General features: G+C 42.2%; 1 protein-coding gene across 2 annotated transcripts; it reads right to left on the bottom strand.

The window, feature by feature from the left end:
• Positions 1–576: 576 nt before the first annotated feature.
• On the bottom strand, positions 577–20,885 carry LOC139388534 (probable global transcription activator SNF2L2). 2 transcript variants are annotated; one of them, XM_071135239.1, is made up of 7 exons: positions 20,600–20,749; positions 17,869–18,023; positions 4,577–4,812; positions 4,047–4,152; positions 2,605–2,706; positions 2,326–2,464; positions 577–2,071 (listed from the first exon to the last, which is right to left on the bottom strand). In XM_071135239.1, exons 2-7 carry the CDS (start codon positions 17,926–17,928, stop codon positions 1,935–1,937), a joined length of 780 nt encoding a protein of 259 aa, XP_070991340.1. In that variant the 5' UTR covers positions 17,929–18,023; positions 20,600–20,749; the 3' UTR covers positions 577–1,934. The 2 variants fall into 2 exon arrangements, with proteins under 2 accessions (XP_070991340.1, XP_070991339.1); XM_071135238.1 differs by lacking the exon at positions 17,869–18,023 and having other exon boundaries at positions 20,600–20,885.
• Positions 20,886–21,206: the final 321 nt, after the last annotated feature.

Genomic DNA, 21,206 nt, shown 5'->3' on the forward strand with positions numbered 1-21,206 from the left:
GGCGCCCGTCAGGAAGTCCAGGCTCCAGTTGCAGAGGGAGGTTTTCAGTCCCAGGGAACTGAAAACTGAGATTTGAGGGCACTATACCACCTATTGGTTGTAACTGTGGATGCTACGTTGGTCTATGCTACATTTTGTCGAATGATTTGAAGTATGCCGCCATCGGAGGCTATCGCTTGTGTATCTTTGCGACATTGGTATTTACATTTGATTAAACATTTTGTCAATTTCAGTTAATATCCTTTGACACTCTGGTAATGTTGAAGCTATGGTGAACTTGGGGTTGATCAATGTTTATTTATGAGTAAATCTGGCTTTGATAATGGCCCGTGTCTACCCAGATACCGACCTCATTACAAATCATTGCACTAAACCCATTACTTATTCAGAGATCTGTAGAGTGTACAAAGCAAATCTGGTTGTGCAAAGAAAATCTGGTTTAGCATATTGAAACAAGAACACTTACTCAAATTAAATGGATTCACAAATAAATATTTGATTGAATTTGTTGTAGTCTGCTTCTGATTGATTGCATGTGTATTGAGCTGATTGAAAGAGGAAGGGTGGGTTGTAAAAGCAGACTTTCATATCACAAAACAAACAGAATGCAATCAGATCAGATTAGATCCCGAACTATGCAAAAATCTATTCCTTGCATAATGCATTCGACGTTGTTTCAATGTTGATAAAGAAAGATGCAAGAGATTCAGACACATTTTACATCACATCATATACTTTCCTCAGAGAGAGTGACATATAATAGCCCAAATACAGTTCATTTTTCTTTCTCGCCTCTCCTGGCTGAGACTATACAAGCATAGCGGATGGCTAAGTGCATTGCTACAGCATTGTCCTACATATAAAAAGAGTGATAAGCATAAGAATGGGTACAACCAGATTTGCAATTTAAACAACATAAACATATTAATACTGTATAATCAGTCCTTGGGGTATAGAATATGTTTCAGCTGGCTACACTGATGTCTTGCCTTTCTTTTTACACAAAGCAGGATTAGTACAGAAGAACTGTAACGACTTATACACAAACTTCTTCATGCCAGAATCGGGGTCCCAGCGGTTTGCTTTCTCTTGCCAAAAAAAGAGAGAGAAACAAAAAAAAAGACGTCAACACAAATCCATACTGTCTCCTGCTGGGAGAGCTCTCTTTTTTTCTCTTTCTTGTTTGTCACCTGGGACTTGCTAGTTGCCACTCTAAGCCAAACTCAAAAAGACGCAAAATAATACAAAAAGCCCATGAATATAAAGCATAGAACTCACACCTGAAGTGATACAACTTTATCTGTTTGTAACTGCTTATTAAGTTTGAAGTCAACGTTGGTGGTCGGGTCGTTCAGAATACACAATATTGTTCAAATACACTTCCCCTATTTGGAGTTTTATTACAGAATCAAATTTCATTTTAAATCCACACATTGAGTGTCCATCCTGGTCATATTGAAGAGCTGACCAACCATGTTCTGACATCTCCCATACCTGTACACAACACATAGAGATGTAATCAACAGGCACCACTCTCTGAGGGTGGTCTCCGTCTCAGCAGAAATACATTCTAATTTCACACATACAGTAATAACACGTTCAAATAAATAAACTAATGGAAAAAGAGTGGAGAGATATCCTCTGGTAAAGCATTAAGGATACACACAGTAGCTTTCACATGAAGACCGAGGGAGCAACATCATAAAAAAGAATCCAAAATAATAGTAAAAGGAGATGAACATTTGAGGCTGTATTAATTACTTGAGGACCAACATAATTAGTTATGTACATTCCTTTGAGTAGCTTTCTTGACTTGAGATGAGACAAACCTGTTGCAAGGTGAGCAAATTAATAAGCTGCAACGCAAAAACAGTCACAGTGGATAGAAAGAAAGAGGATAAGGAGGATAAATGAACTAGCGTTGGTCCTACAGGTCAACCCTCATCTTTAGCTGTATTGTCCTCCAGATCCTCATCGCTGTCTACATCACTGTAGACTGTCTTCTTGACCTTCGTCTTTCTGCTTCTCTCCTCCTTCATCCTCTGTTTCCCCTGCTTTGTTGCCATTTTCACTGAAAAGAGAGGATTAAGAAAGGAACAAAAGAGAGTTGAAGGAACTAGTTTGCCATTTCCTTTTTATAATGACAACCAGATATTAGTTTGTCCTGTCATTGATCTTTGTGAAAATAAATAATTTCAAACTACTCAAAATCTAAATAATGTTGCTTGATAACTTGGGTGAGTGAAAGTGAAAAATGTCTTGATCTTGATCTTCTCATTGTGTTTTCACAGAGTTTATTTTGAGGTCACAATGGCTGGGTCTCACCTGCTGATGAAACCAACTGATTGTCTCGACCTCCGTCATCACGGATGGCAGTGCTGTCCTGTTTCACCTCATCATCAATGACAATCCTTTGTCGTGCACTCTCAAACACAGACTTGAGAACAATCGAGTCCTCAAATATCTATGGCAAACACACACAACATTAACCAAATTAGCCTCTCACAATCATTAGCTGGGGGCATCATGGTATGTGGATTTCATGTAGAACCGTAGGCAGTGACATGAATTCCAGTGGCCCTAGATCACATCCCCGAGGCACACCTGAGATCCCTCCAGGTTGAAGGTCTGGGCGTTGTGACACAGCAGTATGATGTCTTTCTCCAGATCTCCCACACTCCTGTACTTATGATTGCGCACACGCTCCTACAAAAAACAACACATGGTCAGAAAACATGTATGCTCATAAATACAGTGTATATTAGTACCTGAATCCAACATCATAGAAAAGTTTGCTCAGATGAAGATGGAATATACTGATTTTTTTTGTTTATGACAACCACAGGGTTGTCGAGGGACCGTTGGACACCTGAAAGGCTAAGCACTGCCATCTGTGACTTTGTTAACAGGCCTAGGTCCAGTTGGTATGTGGGAAGATTTGTGGGTCAATCTGGTGGGTTAGTGTTGAGATTTGGTAGTGAGCAACCAGAAGGTTGATTGGTGGGTTGGTTCTGCGCTGAATTGGTATGTGGTAAGATGTGGGTGGGTTGGTGTTGTGCTGAGTCTATAGATTGCCGTGTAGAGCAGGGGTGCCCAATCTAGGGGGTGCGCACCCCGCGCCAATGTTTCCTGTTGGGGCTTGAGTCCTGACATATATATTTTTTTTTGGGGGGGGGGGGGTGATCAAAATAATATATATCTACAGTACCAGTCAAAAGTTTGGACACCTTCTCATTCAAGGGTTTTTCTTTATTTTTTCTATGTTCTACATTGCAGAATAATAGTGAAGACATCAAAACTATGAAATAAAACATATTGAATCATGTAGATACCAAGAAAGTGTTAAACAAATCCAAATATGTTTTATATTTTAGATTCTTCAAAGTAGCCACCCTTTGCCTTGATGACAGCTTTGCACACTCTTGGCATTCTCTCAACCAGCTTCACCTGGGATGCTTTTCCAACAGTCTTGAAGGAGTTTCTACATATGCTGAGCACAGCTGTCATCAAAGCAAAGGGTGGCTACTTTGAAGAAGCTCAAATCTAAAATATATTTGGATTTGTTTAACACTTTCTTGGTTACTACATGTTATTTCATAGTTGTGATGTCTTCACTATTATTCTACAATGTAAAAAACAGCAAATAAAGAAAATCCCTGGAATGAGTAGGTGTGCCCAAATATAAATACAGGTGCATAATAAGAGATAATAATTAATTGTGATGCTGATATAGGTTATATAAAATGCAATATGAACAGAAAATGGTGTGTTCCCAAATCTCTGCATTTAATAGGAATTACTTTTTAAGATGGCTACCTGTTCTACACAAAAAGTCAGGCTATTTGCATTAAAATAGCCTACTGTTTTTGTGGAGGCCTGTATTCCAATTCATTGTGATGCTGTTATGAACTATGAAGGGTTATATCAAATGCAATATGAACATGTAAAATGCTATGTATTTGTGTCTAATTTGATCAAATGTTAAACAGGGGACCCTGTGTGAAAAAGGTTGGGAATCTCTGATGTAGAGGGTCCACTGAGCCTACCCTAATCCTCCTGAAGTCCACAGGCTTTCGGATCAGCTCGTAGTACTCTGACACCTCCTTCCTTGAAGGCAGTTGGATGAAGCCTTTGCTGATCTGACGGCCCAACCTGGAAGCATTTAGCACAGGCTCTGTTACGGACCAAAAACACACAGACCTCTCCAGACAATAGTATGTGATTTGTTTCAGGGTTTGATTGAGCCTGCCTGGAGTGGCAGATTGGCCAGATTTAGTTCCATTGTGCCAATCAAGTGCAGCCAAAGTATTTGAAAGAAAACACACTAGGTCAGGTCGATAGATAGATGATTAGATGATTAGATGGATAGATGGATAGATAGATAGACAGATAGATAGATAGATGAAATATACTTGTGCGGAAAAATTCCAGAACTGAAGGTGGCAGTGTGCACCCTTCTAGTTTGTTTACCAACTCATAGAAATAGTAGAATAAGTAAATGGACTATCTCAAAATATATATATTTTTATATATATATATATATATATATTTTTACATCTAAGTAATTTAATCTCACCCATCTTTGTAGTTGATGACCATATCCACCAGTGTGCTCAGCTGCTTGGTGAGCTCGGGGGGGTTGGGGAGCAGCTTCTCCGCCGGAGGTCGTCCCCGGCGCTTCTTGACCTTTTCTCCTTCAGCCTCCTGGCCGGAGTCTCGTGACTCTAAGTGTTTGTTGCCGTGGTGATCACCTTTCCGTTTCTTCAGGCTGATGTCTTCTTCCATGTCCTCCAAGACCCCGTTCTCCTCCACCTTGAGGAGGAGGAAGATGTTCTTCAGAAATCAAAGATGACTGCAATATACTTATACACTAAAACTGAAAATAGTTCACAAATAGTAAAATAAATCATTGGTGTATAGGTCTATTGAGGTCATCTTTGACTTCTGGGACTTAATTTTTGTCAAAATCTGTTTGTGTAAACAATTTCAATCTCATTTGGTACTTGCTCCCAGACAAATGAAACAACTTCTTTGCTTGCATTGAGGTCAATACAGTGCCACCGACATGGCCCGCTACCAAAAGCTGCGGGCTCTCCTTCACCGCAGCCAACGTGAGTAAAAAATGTAAATGTGTTAACCCTCGCAAGGCTGCCGGGCCAGATGGCATCCATACAGCATCCATACGGCATCCCTAGCCGCGTCCTCAGAGCATCCACAGACAAGCAGGCTGGTGTGCTTACGGACCTATTCAATCATTCCCTATCCCAGTCTGCTGTTCCCACATGCTTCAAGAGGGTCACCATTGTTCCTGTTCCCAAGAAAGCAAAGGTAACTGAGCTAAACGACTATCCGTAGCCCCGTGGCACTCATTTCCGTCATCATGAAGTGTTTTGAGAGACTAGTCAAGGATCATATCACCTCCACTCTACCTGACACCCTAGACCCACTCCAATTTGCTTACTGCCCCAATAGGTCAACAGACAACGAAATCTCAATCACAATGCTCACTGCCCTAACCCATCTGGACAAGAGGAATACCTATGCAAGAATGCTGTTCATCGACCACAGCTCAGCATTTAACACCATAGTACCCTCCAAACTTGTCATTAAGCTCGAGTCCCTGGGTCTCGACCCCGCCCTGTGCAACTGGGTCCTGGACTTTCTGATGGGACGCCCCCAGGTGGTAAGGGCAGGAAACAACATCTCCACCCCGCTGATCCTCAACACTGGGGCCCCACAAGGGTGCGTTCTCAGCCCTCTCCTGTACTCCCTGTTCACCCATGACTGTGTGGCCATACACACCTCCAACTCAATCATCAAGTTTGCAGACGACACTACAGTGGTAGGCTTGATTACCAACAACGACGAGACGGTCTACAGGGAGGAGGTGAGGGCTCTCGGGGTGTGGTGTCAGGAAAATAACCTCACACTCAATCTCAACAATACAAAGGAGATGATCATGGCCTTCAGGAAACAGCAGGGAGCACCCCCCTATTCATGTCGATGGAACAGTAGCGGAGAAGATGGAAAGTTTTAATTTCCTTGGCGTACACATCACGGACAAACTGAAATGGTCCACCCACACAGACAGCGTGGTGAATAAAGGGGAGGCTTGCAAGCCGAAGAACACCATCCCACCCTTGAAGCACGGGGGTGGCAGCAACATGCTGTGGGGGTGCTTTACTGCATGAGGGACTGGTGCACTTCACAAAACAGATGGCATCATGAAGAATTGAAAATTATGTGGATATATTGAAGCAACATCTCAAGACATCAGTTAAAGCTTGGTTGCAAATGGGTCAAATAAGTGCACCAGTCCCTCCTGCTGCAAAGCACCCACACAACATGATGCAACCACCCCCGTGCTTCCCCTTTTTCCTCCAAACATAACGACGGTCATTATGGCCTAACAGTTCTATTTTTGTTTCATCAGACCAGAGAAAATTTCTCCAAAATGTACGATCTTTGTCCCCATGTGCAGTTCCAAACCATAGTTTGGCTTTTTTATGGTGGTTTTGGAGCAGTGGCTTCCTCATTGCTGAGCGGCCTTTCAGGTTATGTCAATATAGGACTTGTTTTACAGTGGATATAGATACTTTTGTACTTGTTTCCTCCTTCATCTCCAGGAGACAGAACGCGTCTCCTTCCTGAGCAGTATGATGGCTGCGTGGTCCCATGGTGTTTATACTTGCGTACTATTGTTTGTACAGATGAACGTGGTACCTTCATGCATTTGGAAATTGCTCCCAAGGATGAACCAGACTTGTAGAGGTCTACAATTTTTTTTCTTAGGTCTTGGCTGATTTCTGTTGATTTTCCCATGATGTCAAGCAAAGACGCACTGAGTTTGAAGGTAGACCTTGAAATACATCCACAGGTACACCTCCAATTGACTCAAATGATGTCAATTAGCCTATCAGAAGCTTCTAAAGCCATGCCATCACTTTCTGGAATTTTCCAAGCTATTTAAAGGCACAGTCAACATAGTGTATGTAAACTTCTGACCCACTGGAATTGTGATACAGTGAATTAAATGTGAAATTATCTGTCTGTTTATTTATTTTTTATTTCACCTTTATTTAACAAGGTAGGCAAGTTGAGAACAAGTTCTCATTTACAATTGCGACCTGGCCAAGATAAAGCAAAGCAGTTCGACACATACAACAACACAAAGTTACACATGGAGTAAAACAAACATACAGTCAATAATACAGTACAGAAATAAGTCTATATACAAAGTGAGCAAATGGGGTGAGATAAGGGAGGTAAAGGCAAAAAAAGGCCATGTGGCGAAGTAAATACAATATAGCAAGTAAAACACTGGAATGGTAGATTTGCAGTGGAAGAATATGAAAAGTAGAGATAGAAATAATGGTGTGCAAAGGAGCAAAATAAATAAATAAATAAATTCAGTAGGGGGAGAGGTAGTTTTTTGGGCTAAATTATAGATGGGCTACGTACAGGTGCAGTAATCTGTGAGCTGCTCTGACAGATGGTGCTTAAAGCTAGTGAGGGAGATACAGTGGGACAAAAAAGTATTTAGTCAGCCACCAATTGTGCAAGTTCTCCCACTTAAAAAGATGAGAGGCCTGTAATTTTCATCATAGGTACACTTCAATTATGACAGACACAATGAGAAAAATCACAGTGTAGGATTTTTAATGAATTTATTTGCAAATTATGGTGGAAAATAAGTATTTGGTCAATAACAAAAGTTTATCTCAATACTTTGTTATTTACCCTTGTTGGCAATGACAGAGGTCAAACATTTTCTGTAAGTCTTCACAAGATTTTCACACTGTTGCTGGTATTTTGGCCCATTCCTCCATGCAGATCTCCTCTAGAGCAGTGATATTTTGGGGCTGTTGCTGGGCAACACAGACTTTCAACTCCCTCCAAAGATTTTCTATGGGGTTGAGATCTGGAGACTGGCTAGGCCACTGCTATGGTGACCAGCGAGCTGACATAAGGGGGGACTTTACCTAGCAGGGTCTTGTAGATGACCCGGAGCCAGTGGGTTTGGCGACAAGTATGAAGCGAGGGCCAGCCAACGAGAGCGTACAGGTCGCAGTGGTGGGTAGTATATGGGGCTTTGGTGACAAAACGGATGGCACTGTAATAGACTGCATCCAATTTATTGAGTAGGATATTGGAAGCTATTTTGTAAATGACATTGCCGAAGTCGAGGATCGGAAGGATGGTCAATTTTACAAGGGTATATTTGGCAGCATGAGTGAAGGATGCTTTGTTGCGAAATAGGAAGCCAATTCTAGATTTAACTTTGGATTGGAGATGTTCCGCCGACAGAGATGGCCGCCTCGCTTCGCGTTCCTAGGAAACTATGCAGTTTTTTGTTTTTTTACGTGTTATTTCTTACATTAGTACCCCAGGTCATCTTAGGTTTCATCACATACAGTCGAGAAGAACTACTGAATATAAGATCAGCGTCAACTCACCATCAGTACGACCAAGAATACGCTTTTCGCGACGCGGATCCTGTGCTCTGCCTTACAAACAGGACAACGGAGTGGATCCCATGCAGCGACCCAAAAAAACGACTCCGAAAAAGAGGGAAACGAGGCGGTCTTCTGGTCAGACTCCGGAGACGGGCACATCGTGCACCATTCCCTAGCATTCTTCTTGCCAATGTCCAGTCTCTTGACAACAAGGTTGATGAAATCCGAGCAAGGGTAGCATTCCAGAGGGACATCAGAGACTGTAACGTTCTTTGCTTCACGGAAACGTGGCTTACTGGAGAGACGCTATCCGAAGCGGTGCAGCCAACAGGTTTCTCCACGCATCGCGCAGACAGGAAAAAACATCTTTCTGGTAAAAAGAGGGGCGGGGGCGTATGCCTTATGACTAACGTGACATGGTGTGATGAAAGAAACATACAGGAACTCAAATCCTTCTGTTCACCTGATTTAGAATTCCTCACAATCAAATGTAGACCGCATTATCTACCAAGAGAATTCTCTTCGATTATAATCACAGCCGTATATATCCCCCCCCAAGCAGACACATCGTTGGCTCTGAATGAACTTTATTTGACTCTTTGCAAACTGGAAACCATTTATCCGGAGGCTGCATTCATTGTAGCTGGGGATTTTAACAAGGCTAATCTGAAAACAAGACTCCCCAAATTTTATCAGCATATCGATTGCACAACCAGGGGTGGAAAGACCTTGGATCATTGTTAATCTAACTTCCGCGACGCATATAAGGCCCTGCCCCGCCCCCCTTTCGGAAAAGCTGACCACGACTCCATTTTGTTGATCCCTGCCTACAGACAGAAACTAAAACAAGAGGCTCCCACGCTGAGGTCTGTCCAACGCTGGTCCGACCAAGCTGACTCCACACTCCAAGACTGCTTCCATCACGTGGACTGGGACATGTTTCGTATTGCGTCAGACAACAACATTGACGAATACGCTGATTCGGTGTGCGAGTTCATTAGAACGTGTGTTGAAGATGTCGTTCCCATAGCAACGATTAAAACATTCCCTAACCAGAAACCGTGGATTGATGGCAGCATTCGTGTGAAACTGAAAGCGCGAACCACTGCTTTTAATCAGGGCAAGGTGTCTGGTAACATGACCGAATACAAACAGTGCAGCTATTCCCTCCGCAAGGCTATCAAACAAGCTAAGCGTCAGTACAGAGACAAAGTAGAATCTCAATTCAACGGCTCAGACACAAGAGGCATGTGGCAGGGTCTACAGTCAATCACGGACTACAGGAAGAAATCCAGCCCAGTCACGGACCAGGATGTCCTGCTCCCAGGCAGACTAAATAACTTTTTTGCCCGCTTTGAGGACAATACAGTGCCACTGACACGGCCTGCAACGAAAACTTGCGGTCTCTCCTTCACTGCAGCCGAGGTGAGTAAGACATTTAAACGTGTTAACCCTCGCAAAGCTGCAGGCCCAGACGGCATCCCCAGCCGCGCCCTCAGAGCATGCGCAGACCAGCTGGCCGGTGTGTTTACGGACATATTCAATCAATCCCTATACCAGTCTGCTGTTCCCACATGCTTCAAGAGGGCCACCATTGTTCCTGTTCCCAAGAAAGCTAAGGTAACTGAGCTAAACGACTACCGCCCCGTAGCACTCACTTCCGTCATCATGAAGTGCTTTGAGAGACTAGTCAAGGACCATATCACCTCCACCCTACCTGACACCCTAGACCCACTCCAATTTGCTTACCGCCCAAATAGGTCCACAGACGATGCAATCTCAACCACACTGCACACTGCCCTAACCCATCTGGACAAGAGGAATACCTATGTGAGAATGCTGTTCATTGACTACAGCTCGGCATTCAACACCATAGTACCCTCCAAGCTCGTCATCAAGCTCGAGACCCTGGGTCTCGACCCCGCCCTGTGCAACTGGGTACTGGACTTCCTGACGGGCCGCCCCCAGGTGGTGAGGGTAGGCAACAACATCTCCTCCCCGCTGATCCTCAACACTGGGGCCCCACAAGGGTGCGTTCTGAGCCCTCTCCTGTACTCCCTGTTCACCCACGACTGCGTGGCCACGCACGCCTCCAACTCAATCATCAAGTTTGCGGACGACACAACAGTGGTAGGCTTGATTACCAACAACGACGAGACGGCCTACAGGGAGGAGGTGAGGGCCCTCGGAGTGTGGTGTCAGGAAAATAACCTCACACTCAACGTCAACAAAACTAAGGAGATGATTGTGGACTTCAGGAAACAGCAGAGGGAACACCCCCCTATCCACATCGATGGAACAGTAGTGGAGAGGGTAGCAAGTTTTAAGTTCCTCGGCATACACATCACAGACAAACTGAATTGGTCCACTCACACAGACAGCATTGTGAAGAAGGCGCAGCAGCGCCTCTTCAACCTCAGGAGGCTGAAGAAATGCGGCTTGTCACCAAAAGCACTCACAAACTTCTACAGATGCACAATCGAGAGCATCCTGGCGGGCTGTATCACCGCCTGGTACGGCAACTGCTCCGCCCTCAACCGTAAGGCTCTCCAGAGGGTAGTGAGGTCTGCACAACGCATCACCGGGGGCAAACTACCTGCCCTCCAGGACACCTACACCACCCGATGTCACAGGAAGGCCATAAAGATCATCAAGGACATCAACCACCCGAGCCACTGCCTGTTCACCCCGCTATCATCCAGAAGGCGAGGTCAGTACAGGTGCATCAAAGCTGGGACCGAGAGACTGAAAAACAGCTTCTATCTCAAGGCTATCAGACTGTTAAACAGCCACCACTAACATTGAGTGGCTGCTGCCAACACACTGACACTGACTCAACTCCAGCCACTTTAATAATGGGAATTGATGGGAAATGATGTAAATATATCACTAGCCACTTTAAACAATGCTACTTAATATAATGTTACTTACCCTACATTATTCATCTCATATGCATACGTATATACTGTACTCTATATCATCGACTGTATCCTTATGTAATACATGTATCACTAGCCACTTTAACTATGCCACTTTGTTTACATACTCATCTCATATGTATATACTGTACTCGATACAATCTACTGTATCTGCCTATGCTGCTCTGTACCATCACTCATTCATATATCCTTATGTACATATTCTTTATCCCCTCACACTGTGTACAAGACAGTAGTTTTGGAATTGTTAGTTAGATTACTTGTTGGTTATTACTGCATTGTCGGAACTAGAAGCACAAGCATTTCGCTACACTCGCATTAACATCTGCTAACCATGTGTATGTGACAAATAAAATTTGATTTGATTTGATGTTTGATGTGAGTCTGGAAGGAGGGATTACAGTCTAACCAGACACCTAGGTAAACAATTGTTGTAATGATTACTTGTGTCATGCACAAAGTCGATGTCCTAACCGATTTGTCAAAGCTAGTTTCTTAACAAGATACTTGTGGAGTGGTTAAAAAACGAGTTTTAATGACTCCAACCTAAGTGTATGTAAACCTTCGACTTCAACTGTACATTTGCTGAAGCATTATGATAACTCAGCGACACAATGGTAAGCATTAACTGAGCTGGGCTTGTCTCAATGGAGCCTTAAAACGCTTTGAAAGGATCCATGAACCCAAATGATTCTGGTGGGTCCAATCCTCCCTATAAAACATATTTTGTTTCCAAAAGGTATCGAAATTGTCAACAAACGTTGCACACATTAAGCTGCAATAATCACATAGCCAGTTGTGAAGAGAAAGAATCCTGCAATAGCGTTCAATGCCACGATTCAGAGAGGGCACAGGGCCAGATGTGGTCTTTTATTAGTGTCTATCAGAGAATCAATCAGCTCTTTAAAATTCAGTTTCAACTGTTCAGAGCTGCCCTTCATAAGGACTTTAAAACCCACATGCACTAAGATAGAATCGATTTCCTTGTCCTGGCCTAGAACATTCGGGAGCAGCTTAGTAATGTAATTTACTCAAGCTCCAGGATAGGACATTGTTTTTGCACCAGGAACAGTGACATTTTTTACCCTTGAGCGGCCCAAAATCACGGCTGGTGAGAAGGACAAGGAAATCCACCCACTCCCACGCTTCACAGGGTTCTGAGAACCCTTTAAGGATGGGCGAGAGACAGGATAACTTGAGCCATCGGCTTCTGGTGCAGGCCTCCGACAGATGGAGAAGCCCCGCTCGATTTTCCGCAGGGACAGATACCTCCAGAGACAAAGGTGCAGGAAGATCAGGCTCCAGGGCGGTGAAACTATTTGTTGTTTGTATCTGCTCCGGGCCTCTCGTTGTTGATGGTCACATCCTCCTCTTGCTGTGCTCCTTCAACTCTACTATTAGATGGGGGAGGAGAGGCAAGAGATGGCTCCCCTGGCAAACAAACTCCAGGCAACACCGGCCAGTCAGACAACGACAAGGCAGAGATGCATCCAACAAGTGAGAATGGCCTCTAGCCACCACTCTGCGTTTTCCTAAGTTTCTTACTTGCTTGATCAAGGAAGTTCAATCTTATAATCCTCCGCAAGCAAACAATTGCCATATTGGAACTCTGAGTGATCCAGTTTGTCCCGAAACAAAATGTAGTAGAATCAGCTTATACAGCACTGGAACCATTAATTTACTTCTCCAGACAAAAAGGAATCCATTGCAAACTCCTCTGGGACTAACTTCGTTAGCTTGTTGGCTAGTAGCTAGCTAGCTAAGGTTAGCGTCTCTGTCAAGCAGGCTTCAACCTGTCTGTTAAGTGATTCCGGGACAAGAAATAACGGTCCTAGTTGTTAAAAACGTGTTGTTTTTTGTCAAAAACAACAACAAAAATGACTGTTTCCAGAATACAGTGTTCAGCTGCGCAATCTCACCATTGGCCTCATGGTAAAATCCCTGAGCGGTTTCCTTCCTATCGGCAACTGAGATAGGATGGACGCGTGTATCTTTGTAGCGACTGGGTGTATTGATCCACCATCCAAAGTGTAATTAATAACATCACCATGCTCAAATGGATATTCAATATCTGCTTCTTCTTTTTTTACCCATCTACCAATAGGTGCCCTTCTTTGAAAGACATTGGAACACCTCCCTGTTGTTTGGGTTGAATCTGTATTTAAAATTCCCTGCTCGACATAGGGACCTTACAGATAATTATATATCTGGGGTACAGAGATGGAGTAGTCATTCAAAAATCATGTTAAACACTCTTATTGTACACAGAGGGAGTCCATGCAATGTATTATGTGATGTGTTAAGCACATTTTTACTCTTCAAATTATTTAGGCTTGCCATAACAAAGGGGTTGAATACTTATTGACTCAAGATATTTCAGCTTTTCATTTTTTATTCATATCTAAACATTTCGAAAAACATAATTCCACTCTGACATTATGTGCAGGCCAGTGATACAAAACATCTCAATTTAACCCGTTTTAAATTCAGGCTGTAACACATTAAAATGTGCAAAACGTTCCGAAGGCACTGTATATAAAACACAGACAAATAGCATTTTTGACTGCACTGGGCCTTTAACTTACTTTGAGCTAAGGGATAGGTCAAAAGATGGCTGAGTTATTGACAACAAAAAAAAGATTTTACTTGTCCAATTAAACTACTGTAAATTCACTACACAGTGGCCTCTCAACTTGAAACTAGAAGGCTTCACGGAATCACCTGTACCCAAATACCTGAGGTCCAATCCAGGACCCGGATCCAGAATTCTAAATAATGTCACGGGTCTGGGTTCGTTCTGATATGATTGTCACGGGTCTCTGGTATGTGTAATTTTAACTGACTTGTCCGGAAGGACCCATATAAATCTGAACGTGACTGCTGCCGTAGAGCGAGAGAAATTGTATAATTTATGTTGCTGCACTTTGCTTTTCACGATCATAAGTCATCAAAGCGGCAATAGGCTACAGTCAAAGAGCCTCCATGTGAGGCAACAGTTAGGAGATATTAAAATCAATGGAAGATGGAATTAAAATAATGGAATTAAAGTTAATTTAACCTCTTGAAGCTAGGGGGCACTATTTTTATGTTTGGAAAAATAACGTTCTCAAAGTAAACGGCCTATTTCTCAGGACCGGATGCTGGAATATGCATATAATTGACAGATTAGGATAGAAAACACTCTAAAGTTTCCAAAACTGTCAAAATATTGTCTGTGAGTATAACAGAACTGATATTGCAGGCGAAACCCAATCAGGAAGTGATTCTTATTTTGAAACCCTTCTGTTCCTTTGCATGCCTATCCTCCATTTAAAGGGATATCAACCAGATTCATTTTTCTCTGGCTTCCCTAAGGTGTCAACAGTCTTTAGACATAGTTTCAGGCTTTTATTTTGAAAAATGAGCGTGAAAGATCACATTGCGTAAGTGGTGGGGGCTCTCAGAGTGAGTCTTTGCACTACAGAGTAAAGCCGCCATTGTTCCTCCCGCTGTTATTGAAAAACCTACACACTCGGTTGATATATTATCAAATATATATTTTAAAAACTACCTGAGGAATGATTATAAAAACGTTTGACATGTTTCTGTGGACATTATGAAGACTATTTGGAATTTCCGTCTGCTTGGTCGTGACCGCTCTTTCCTGGGTATAAAAATAATCTTTATGGAACAAAAGGAACAATTGTTGTGTCTCGTGAGTGAAAACATCCGAAGATCATCAAAGGTAAACGGTTAATTTTATTGCTTTTCTGATTTTCGTGACCAAGCTTCCTGATGCTAAGTGTACATAATGCGATGCTAGGCTATCGATAAATTTACACAAACGCTTGGATTGCTTTCGCTGTAAAGTAAAATTTCTTTATCTGAGACGACATGTGGATTAACAAAAGGATAAACTGTGTTTTGCAATATTGCACTTCTGATTTCATGAATATGAATATTTTTTAGTAATTTTATTTGACTGTTGCGCTATGCTATTCAGCGGTTGCTGACGAAAATGATCCCGCGACAGGGATTGGTAGCGTCAAGAAGTTAAAGGAGAAGGAAAGGATACAGTGACCAAGAGCCAACAGGTAGGCTACTTTATATTCTGAAATAAGTTGTTGTTTGTAACTGTGTAGGACGAGAAAGCGCATAAAGCCTCAATTAGCCTAGGTTGGTTGCTGTGTCTCATCTCCACTCACTCCTCCCTGTTCCCCATGTCACTCGCACGCACTAACAGTAGCCTACACACACAGCAAGGCCCCTGCTAGAGCATTACCTCTACCTCCCCTCCATCGTGCTTTATCAGCTCCGGTTATTAAAGTAGCTTAAAAATAAACTTTTATATAAAATATAGAGTTACTGCAGATGTTGTATTTAGACTCATTAATGAGGCAGGTAGCCTAGTAGTTAGAGCGTTGGGTCAGTAACTGAAAGATCAAATCCCTAAGCTGACAAGATAGTTAACCCACTCTTCCACAGTTGGCCATCATTGTAAATAAGAATTTGTTCTTAAATGACTTGCCTAGTTAAATAAATGTAAAACATGTTTTTTTTAAATGCACTGTACCTGTTATTGCAGGTTAGCACATATGCTAATGATAAAATCTTCTTCTCATGAACCATAAGTCAGATTGACTCCAGATGTGGTATTCAATGAATTTGCCTCTAATGAATTTGAGAGTGATTAGTTGCTGCATTCAAAATCGGCCATGCTACACCACTAGATGGCACCATATGACACCAAGGCTATAATAACTGAACCGATGGATATGGGGCCTTGACATTTTGGAAATCTGACCTGTTGCCTCCAATGCTTCCCACAGTTAAAACCCAGCAACATTGCAGTTCTTGACACAAACCAGTGTGCCAAAGCACCTACTACCATACCCCAATTGAAAGGCACTTAAATATTTTGTCTTGTCCATTCTTTAGAGCATAGGTATAACTATTGCAACTAATACCTATAGAAAATAAATATTGATCAAGTGGACTTTGTCTCATGCAAATGAATGATAGCTTTTAATCATGCAGACAGACAATGTGAAATATCGCTGAAAATATTTCACAAATCTTGACATAAACCATTAGTCAAAATACCAACCCCAGAATTGGTATTTCAACTGAATACATTAAGTAATAACATTAAGAGTGATTACCAGCTGCATTCAAAGGTAACCAACCTACAACACTAGACTACAGTCATCCTTGTTGTATTGATAGATAAACATGGTAATGATTTCACTGATTGCACATAAAGACAGCTCCTAAATGATAAAGTGCTTGCTTTGTTATCCAACTGAGCTTGTGTCCTTTCTGTCATCCTGTGAACCCCGTTCATTGCTGCTTGCAGCTATATTATAAATAAAATCTGGATGTATTGAATGTTCCATGTGGTCAATATTAAAAGGGCAGTTCGTTTAATATAACAGGCTTTTAAAATATAATGTTGGTGCACAATTTCCACTTAAAATATTAAAAGATATGCAAAAGGGACTCATTTTCGTGGAACAACCCAAATATCAATATCTTTAGAAGAGAAAAAGTTCAAAAAGGTTAGAATGTAAAAATAAAAGAGTGTGAGTGTGTGAGTCTTATGTGTATAAATGTGTGAGTGTTTGCGTGTGGTTTCTGTGCAGCAGGGTTGCCTGTGTGTTTTTATCTCTCATAGCTGCAAATGTCTGCAGCAAGCAACTGCTGTATTTTACACAAAGGCAATTAAAGCCTAGATGTATGCATGCAGCAGCGCTTGTCTGGGCTGGAGGGGAGAGTGAGAGAAGAAGAGAGAGCGAGGAGAGAGAAAGGGGGAGTGAATATGTATTCACATTGGGGGGAATTCAGACCCGAGTTCCACGTGCTTTATAATGGAACAATATTCCCTTTTTATGCACTTCTCTCTCTATGTGTATTCTCACCTTGAACACAAAAGCATGAGGAAACGCATGTGACAGCCAGCTATTCGTTTGGGGTGGAGATCATAGAAATGGATGTGTGGCAGAGGTGTGGCTACAGATATGCCTTATTCTGACCTCGGCTTAATTCCCTAATAATACCACAACCTTTTGACCCACTGGAATGGTGATACAGTGAATTATAAGTGAATAAACAGTCTGTAAACAATTGTTGGAAAAATTACTTGTGTCATGCACAACGAAGATGTCCTAACTGACTTGCCAAAAGTTTGTTAACTTCTTAGAACTACCCCTCCCGGGTTCCGGGAGTTTTGTCATCAACTACACTAATTAGCATAACGCAACGGACAAAAAAATCTTGCTAGAAAATATTCATATTCATGAAATCACAAGTGAAATATAGTGAAACACACTTTGTTAATCACCCTGTCATCTCAGATTTTTTAATTATGCTTTTACAGCCAAAGCAAGACAAGCATTTGTGTAAGTTTATTGATAGTCTAGCATAGCATTATGTCCAGCTAGCAGCAGGAAGCTTGTTCACGAAAATCAGAAAAGCAATCAAATTAAATCGTTTACCTTTGATGAGCTTCGGATGTTTTCACTCACGAGACTCCCAGTTAGACAGCAAATGTTCATTTTGTTCCATTAAGATTATTTTTATAGCCGAAATACCTCCTTTTCTTGTTCACATTTTGTTGAGAAATCCCCCGGAAATTGCGGTCACGGCAACGCTGAAAAAAAATACAAATTAGATCCATAATATCGACAGAAACATGGCAAACGTTTTTTATAATCAATCCTCAAGGTGTTTTTCAAATATCTATTCGATAATATATCAACCAGGACAATTGGCTTTTCACTAGGAGCGAGAGGAACAATGGCCGCCTTTGTCTATTACGCACAAATCACTCTGAGAGCCATCACCTGACCACTGACGCAATGTTATCGTTCACGCTCATTTTTCTAAATAAAAGCCTGAAACTATGTCTTGTGACACATTAGGGAAGCAATAGAAAAAGAAATCTGGTTGATATCCCTTTCAATGGTCAATAGGGATGCATAGGAACGCAGAGGTTTCAAAATAAGAGTCACTTTCTGATTGGATTTTTCTCAGGCTTGCAGGCCTGCAATATCAGTTATGTTATACTCACAGACAATATTGTTACAGTTTTGGGAACTTTAGAGTGTTTTCTATCCTAAGCTGTCAATTATATGCATATTCTATTATCTGGTCCTGAGAAATAGCCCGTTTACTTTGGGAACGTTATTTTTCCAAAAATTAAAATAGTTCCCCCTAGCCATAAGAGGTTTTAATAAGAAATGTGTGGAGTGGTTGAAAAACTAGTTTTAGTCACTCCAACCTAAATGTATGTAAACTTCTGACTTCAACTGTACATTTTCTAAGTCTGAATTAGGCCCATTCAGCAGAGAATGAGGAATGCATTGCAGGCAAGAGGAGAAAGAGTGCCCCCTCTTCTTGAAGCCACAAAGTTCAAGGCCGAATGCGGTACTGCAGGCATTGTTTGCAGAAAACAGGATCCCTATTATCGTGAATGAGAAAATGGCAATCTTTGTGGTCAATCTTCATGTAAAATAAATGCATAATCGAAGACTATGTTACCAATAATTGCTTCTATCACACCAGATGTATGTCCTTGAATCAATTTATTTTAACATCTCACACAGAATAAGTTATAATGATGATTTAGTTGTTAATGCCAGCCAGCAGTACCCAAGGTCGGCCTTCAACTTGAGATATTCAATGAGAGAGGGCAACACTAGGCTAGCCTGCAACGTAACTACAGGGACTAGCTCAAACTGCACGTTATGTATCAGTGAGAGTATCCATGAGACGCCATCTTAACCAAATTCCTTGGCTTCAAATGCTCTATTGTAATCTTCACATAAGGAATGAATGGTATCACGTGAGTGTACAAGCACTATGTTTTTTGACATAGACTGACCATGTGAATCCTATGATCCCTTACTGATGTCACTTGTTAAATCCCCTTCAATCAGTGTAGATGAAGGCGAGGAGACAGGTTAAAGAAGGATTGTTAAGCCTTGAGGCAATTGAGACTTGGATTGTGTATGTGTGTCATTTAGAGGGTGTATGGGCAAGACAAAATATTTAAGTGTATGGTAGTAGGTGCCAGGCACACCGATTTGTGTCAAGAAGTTTCCCATGTGTATCAAGAATGGCCAACCACTCAAAGGACATCCAGCCAACTTGATCCAACTGTAGGAAGCATTGGAGTCAACATGCGCCAGCATCCCTGTGGACCGCTTTGGGCACCTTGTAGAGTCCATGCACCGACAAATTGAGGTTGTTCTGAGGGGGTGAAACTCAATATTAGGAAGGTGTTCTTAATGTTTTGTACACTCAGTCATTGATGTAGGCTGGCCAATCTAACGAAAATATTGATGTATGAAATGAGTCATACAGCCACACAGGCATGTAGACACATAGACATAGCACACCCACATGATATTATACTGTCTTAGCACATATCTACAACGACACAAAGATGAATGCGCATGTAACTGTATATTCATGCAGATATGTCGTCTGTGCTTATGAATACACATTCATATTTGGTCAACCGACACACACACACACACACACACACACACACACACACACACACACACACACACACACACACACACACACACACACACAGACGACCACAGTGGCCAAATAACCATTATCAATGGCGAAAAATCTGAATGACATTCCGACAGTGGAATATGCATGTACGTACACTGATACACATGCACACACACAGTGAAAGTGAGAAAAGCATGCATAGAACAGAAATTATAGAGAGTGTCAAGAACAGTACAAAGGACAACAAAAGACATCATGCTGATAATCTGTCAGCTTTAAATGGTCATCTTTATAAAGCCTGGCAAACATTTCTCTACCGGGCTACAGTGGAATGCACAGGGATACAGAGTAATCCTGAAAGACGGGCATAACAGCTAAACACTGCCTTTGTATGCAAGTGTGAGTGTGTGTACAGTATTTGTTGCTCCATGCCTGTACCATCATCACCAAAAAAGCCTGCCTCTTCCTTCCCCTCCTCGACTGGAAAACGATACCCCCTCATCCGTTACAGCTCACACCTACACACCCACACCCTCTACCTCTCACACACTCACCGTGCACACCTACACAGACGGACAGACACGCACACTCTCTCGTCTCCCTCTGTGCCGATCTGTGCGATGCAGCAGAATCCTATCCTGAGAATAAAGAGAGGGAGAGTGAAGAAAGAGAGTGAAAGAAGGAATAAATATTTACCTGGCTGCAGTCTGCAGTCTGTCTCTGTGGATCAGGATGGGTTGTAGCTGGATCGGCTGCAGCTGCAGCTGGAGGGGAGAGAATTAGCAAGCCAGCATAGCGGCGAGCTGCTAGCCTCTTCATCAGCTGATCACTCAAAGAGCAGGAACCCAGAAGGGGGGCAAGCATGCAGAAGAAAAAGAAAAGCACTAGGTTTTCATACACAAATCAATGGGTAGCTGAGCAGGGGAAATAACTATGTTATAATAATAGTAGTCATCTCACTCTGGCTCAGTGTGGCGGGCTGCAGTAAGCATTTCTCTCCCTGTCCTCTCGCCTCTGCTGCAGTCTCATTCCTCTCAGTAAGGCCCCAAGCTCGTCTGCCTCTGCATGTTTTAATATCGACTGTCGCCATACGCCTTTTTTTCCAGATCCTGTTAAAGTTATCGGGTCCAGTTTTTTTTTATGAATGATTTTTGCATTGCTTTTCAGCGTAGGGATAAGACTCTGTGAATGGTGGGGTGAGGGATAGATGAGATTCTAATGTGAATGTTACACACACACACGGCTCAGACTGCACACAAATAACTCAAGCTCAGTGCTGCCACGATGATGTCATGCTAGTGGT

The sequence above is a fragment of the Oncorhynchus clarkii genome, chromosome 29 (assembly GCF_045791955.1).
Source record: "Oncorhynchus clarkii lewisi isolate Uvic-CL-2024 chromosome 29, UVic_Ocla_1.0, whole genome shotgun sequence".
In the NCBI taxonomy this organism is placed as follows: Eukaryota; Metazoa; Chordata; class Actinopteri; order Salmoniformes; family Salmonidae; genus Oncorhynchus; species Oncorhynchus clarkii.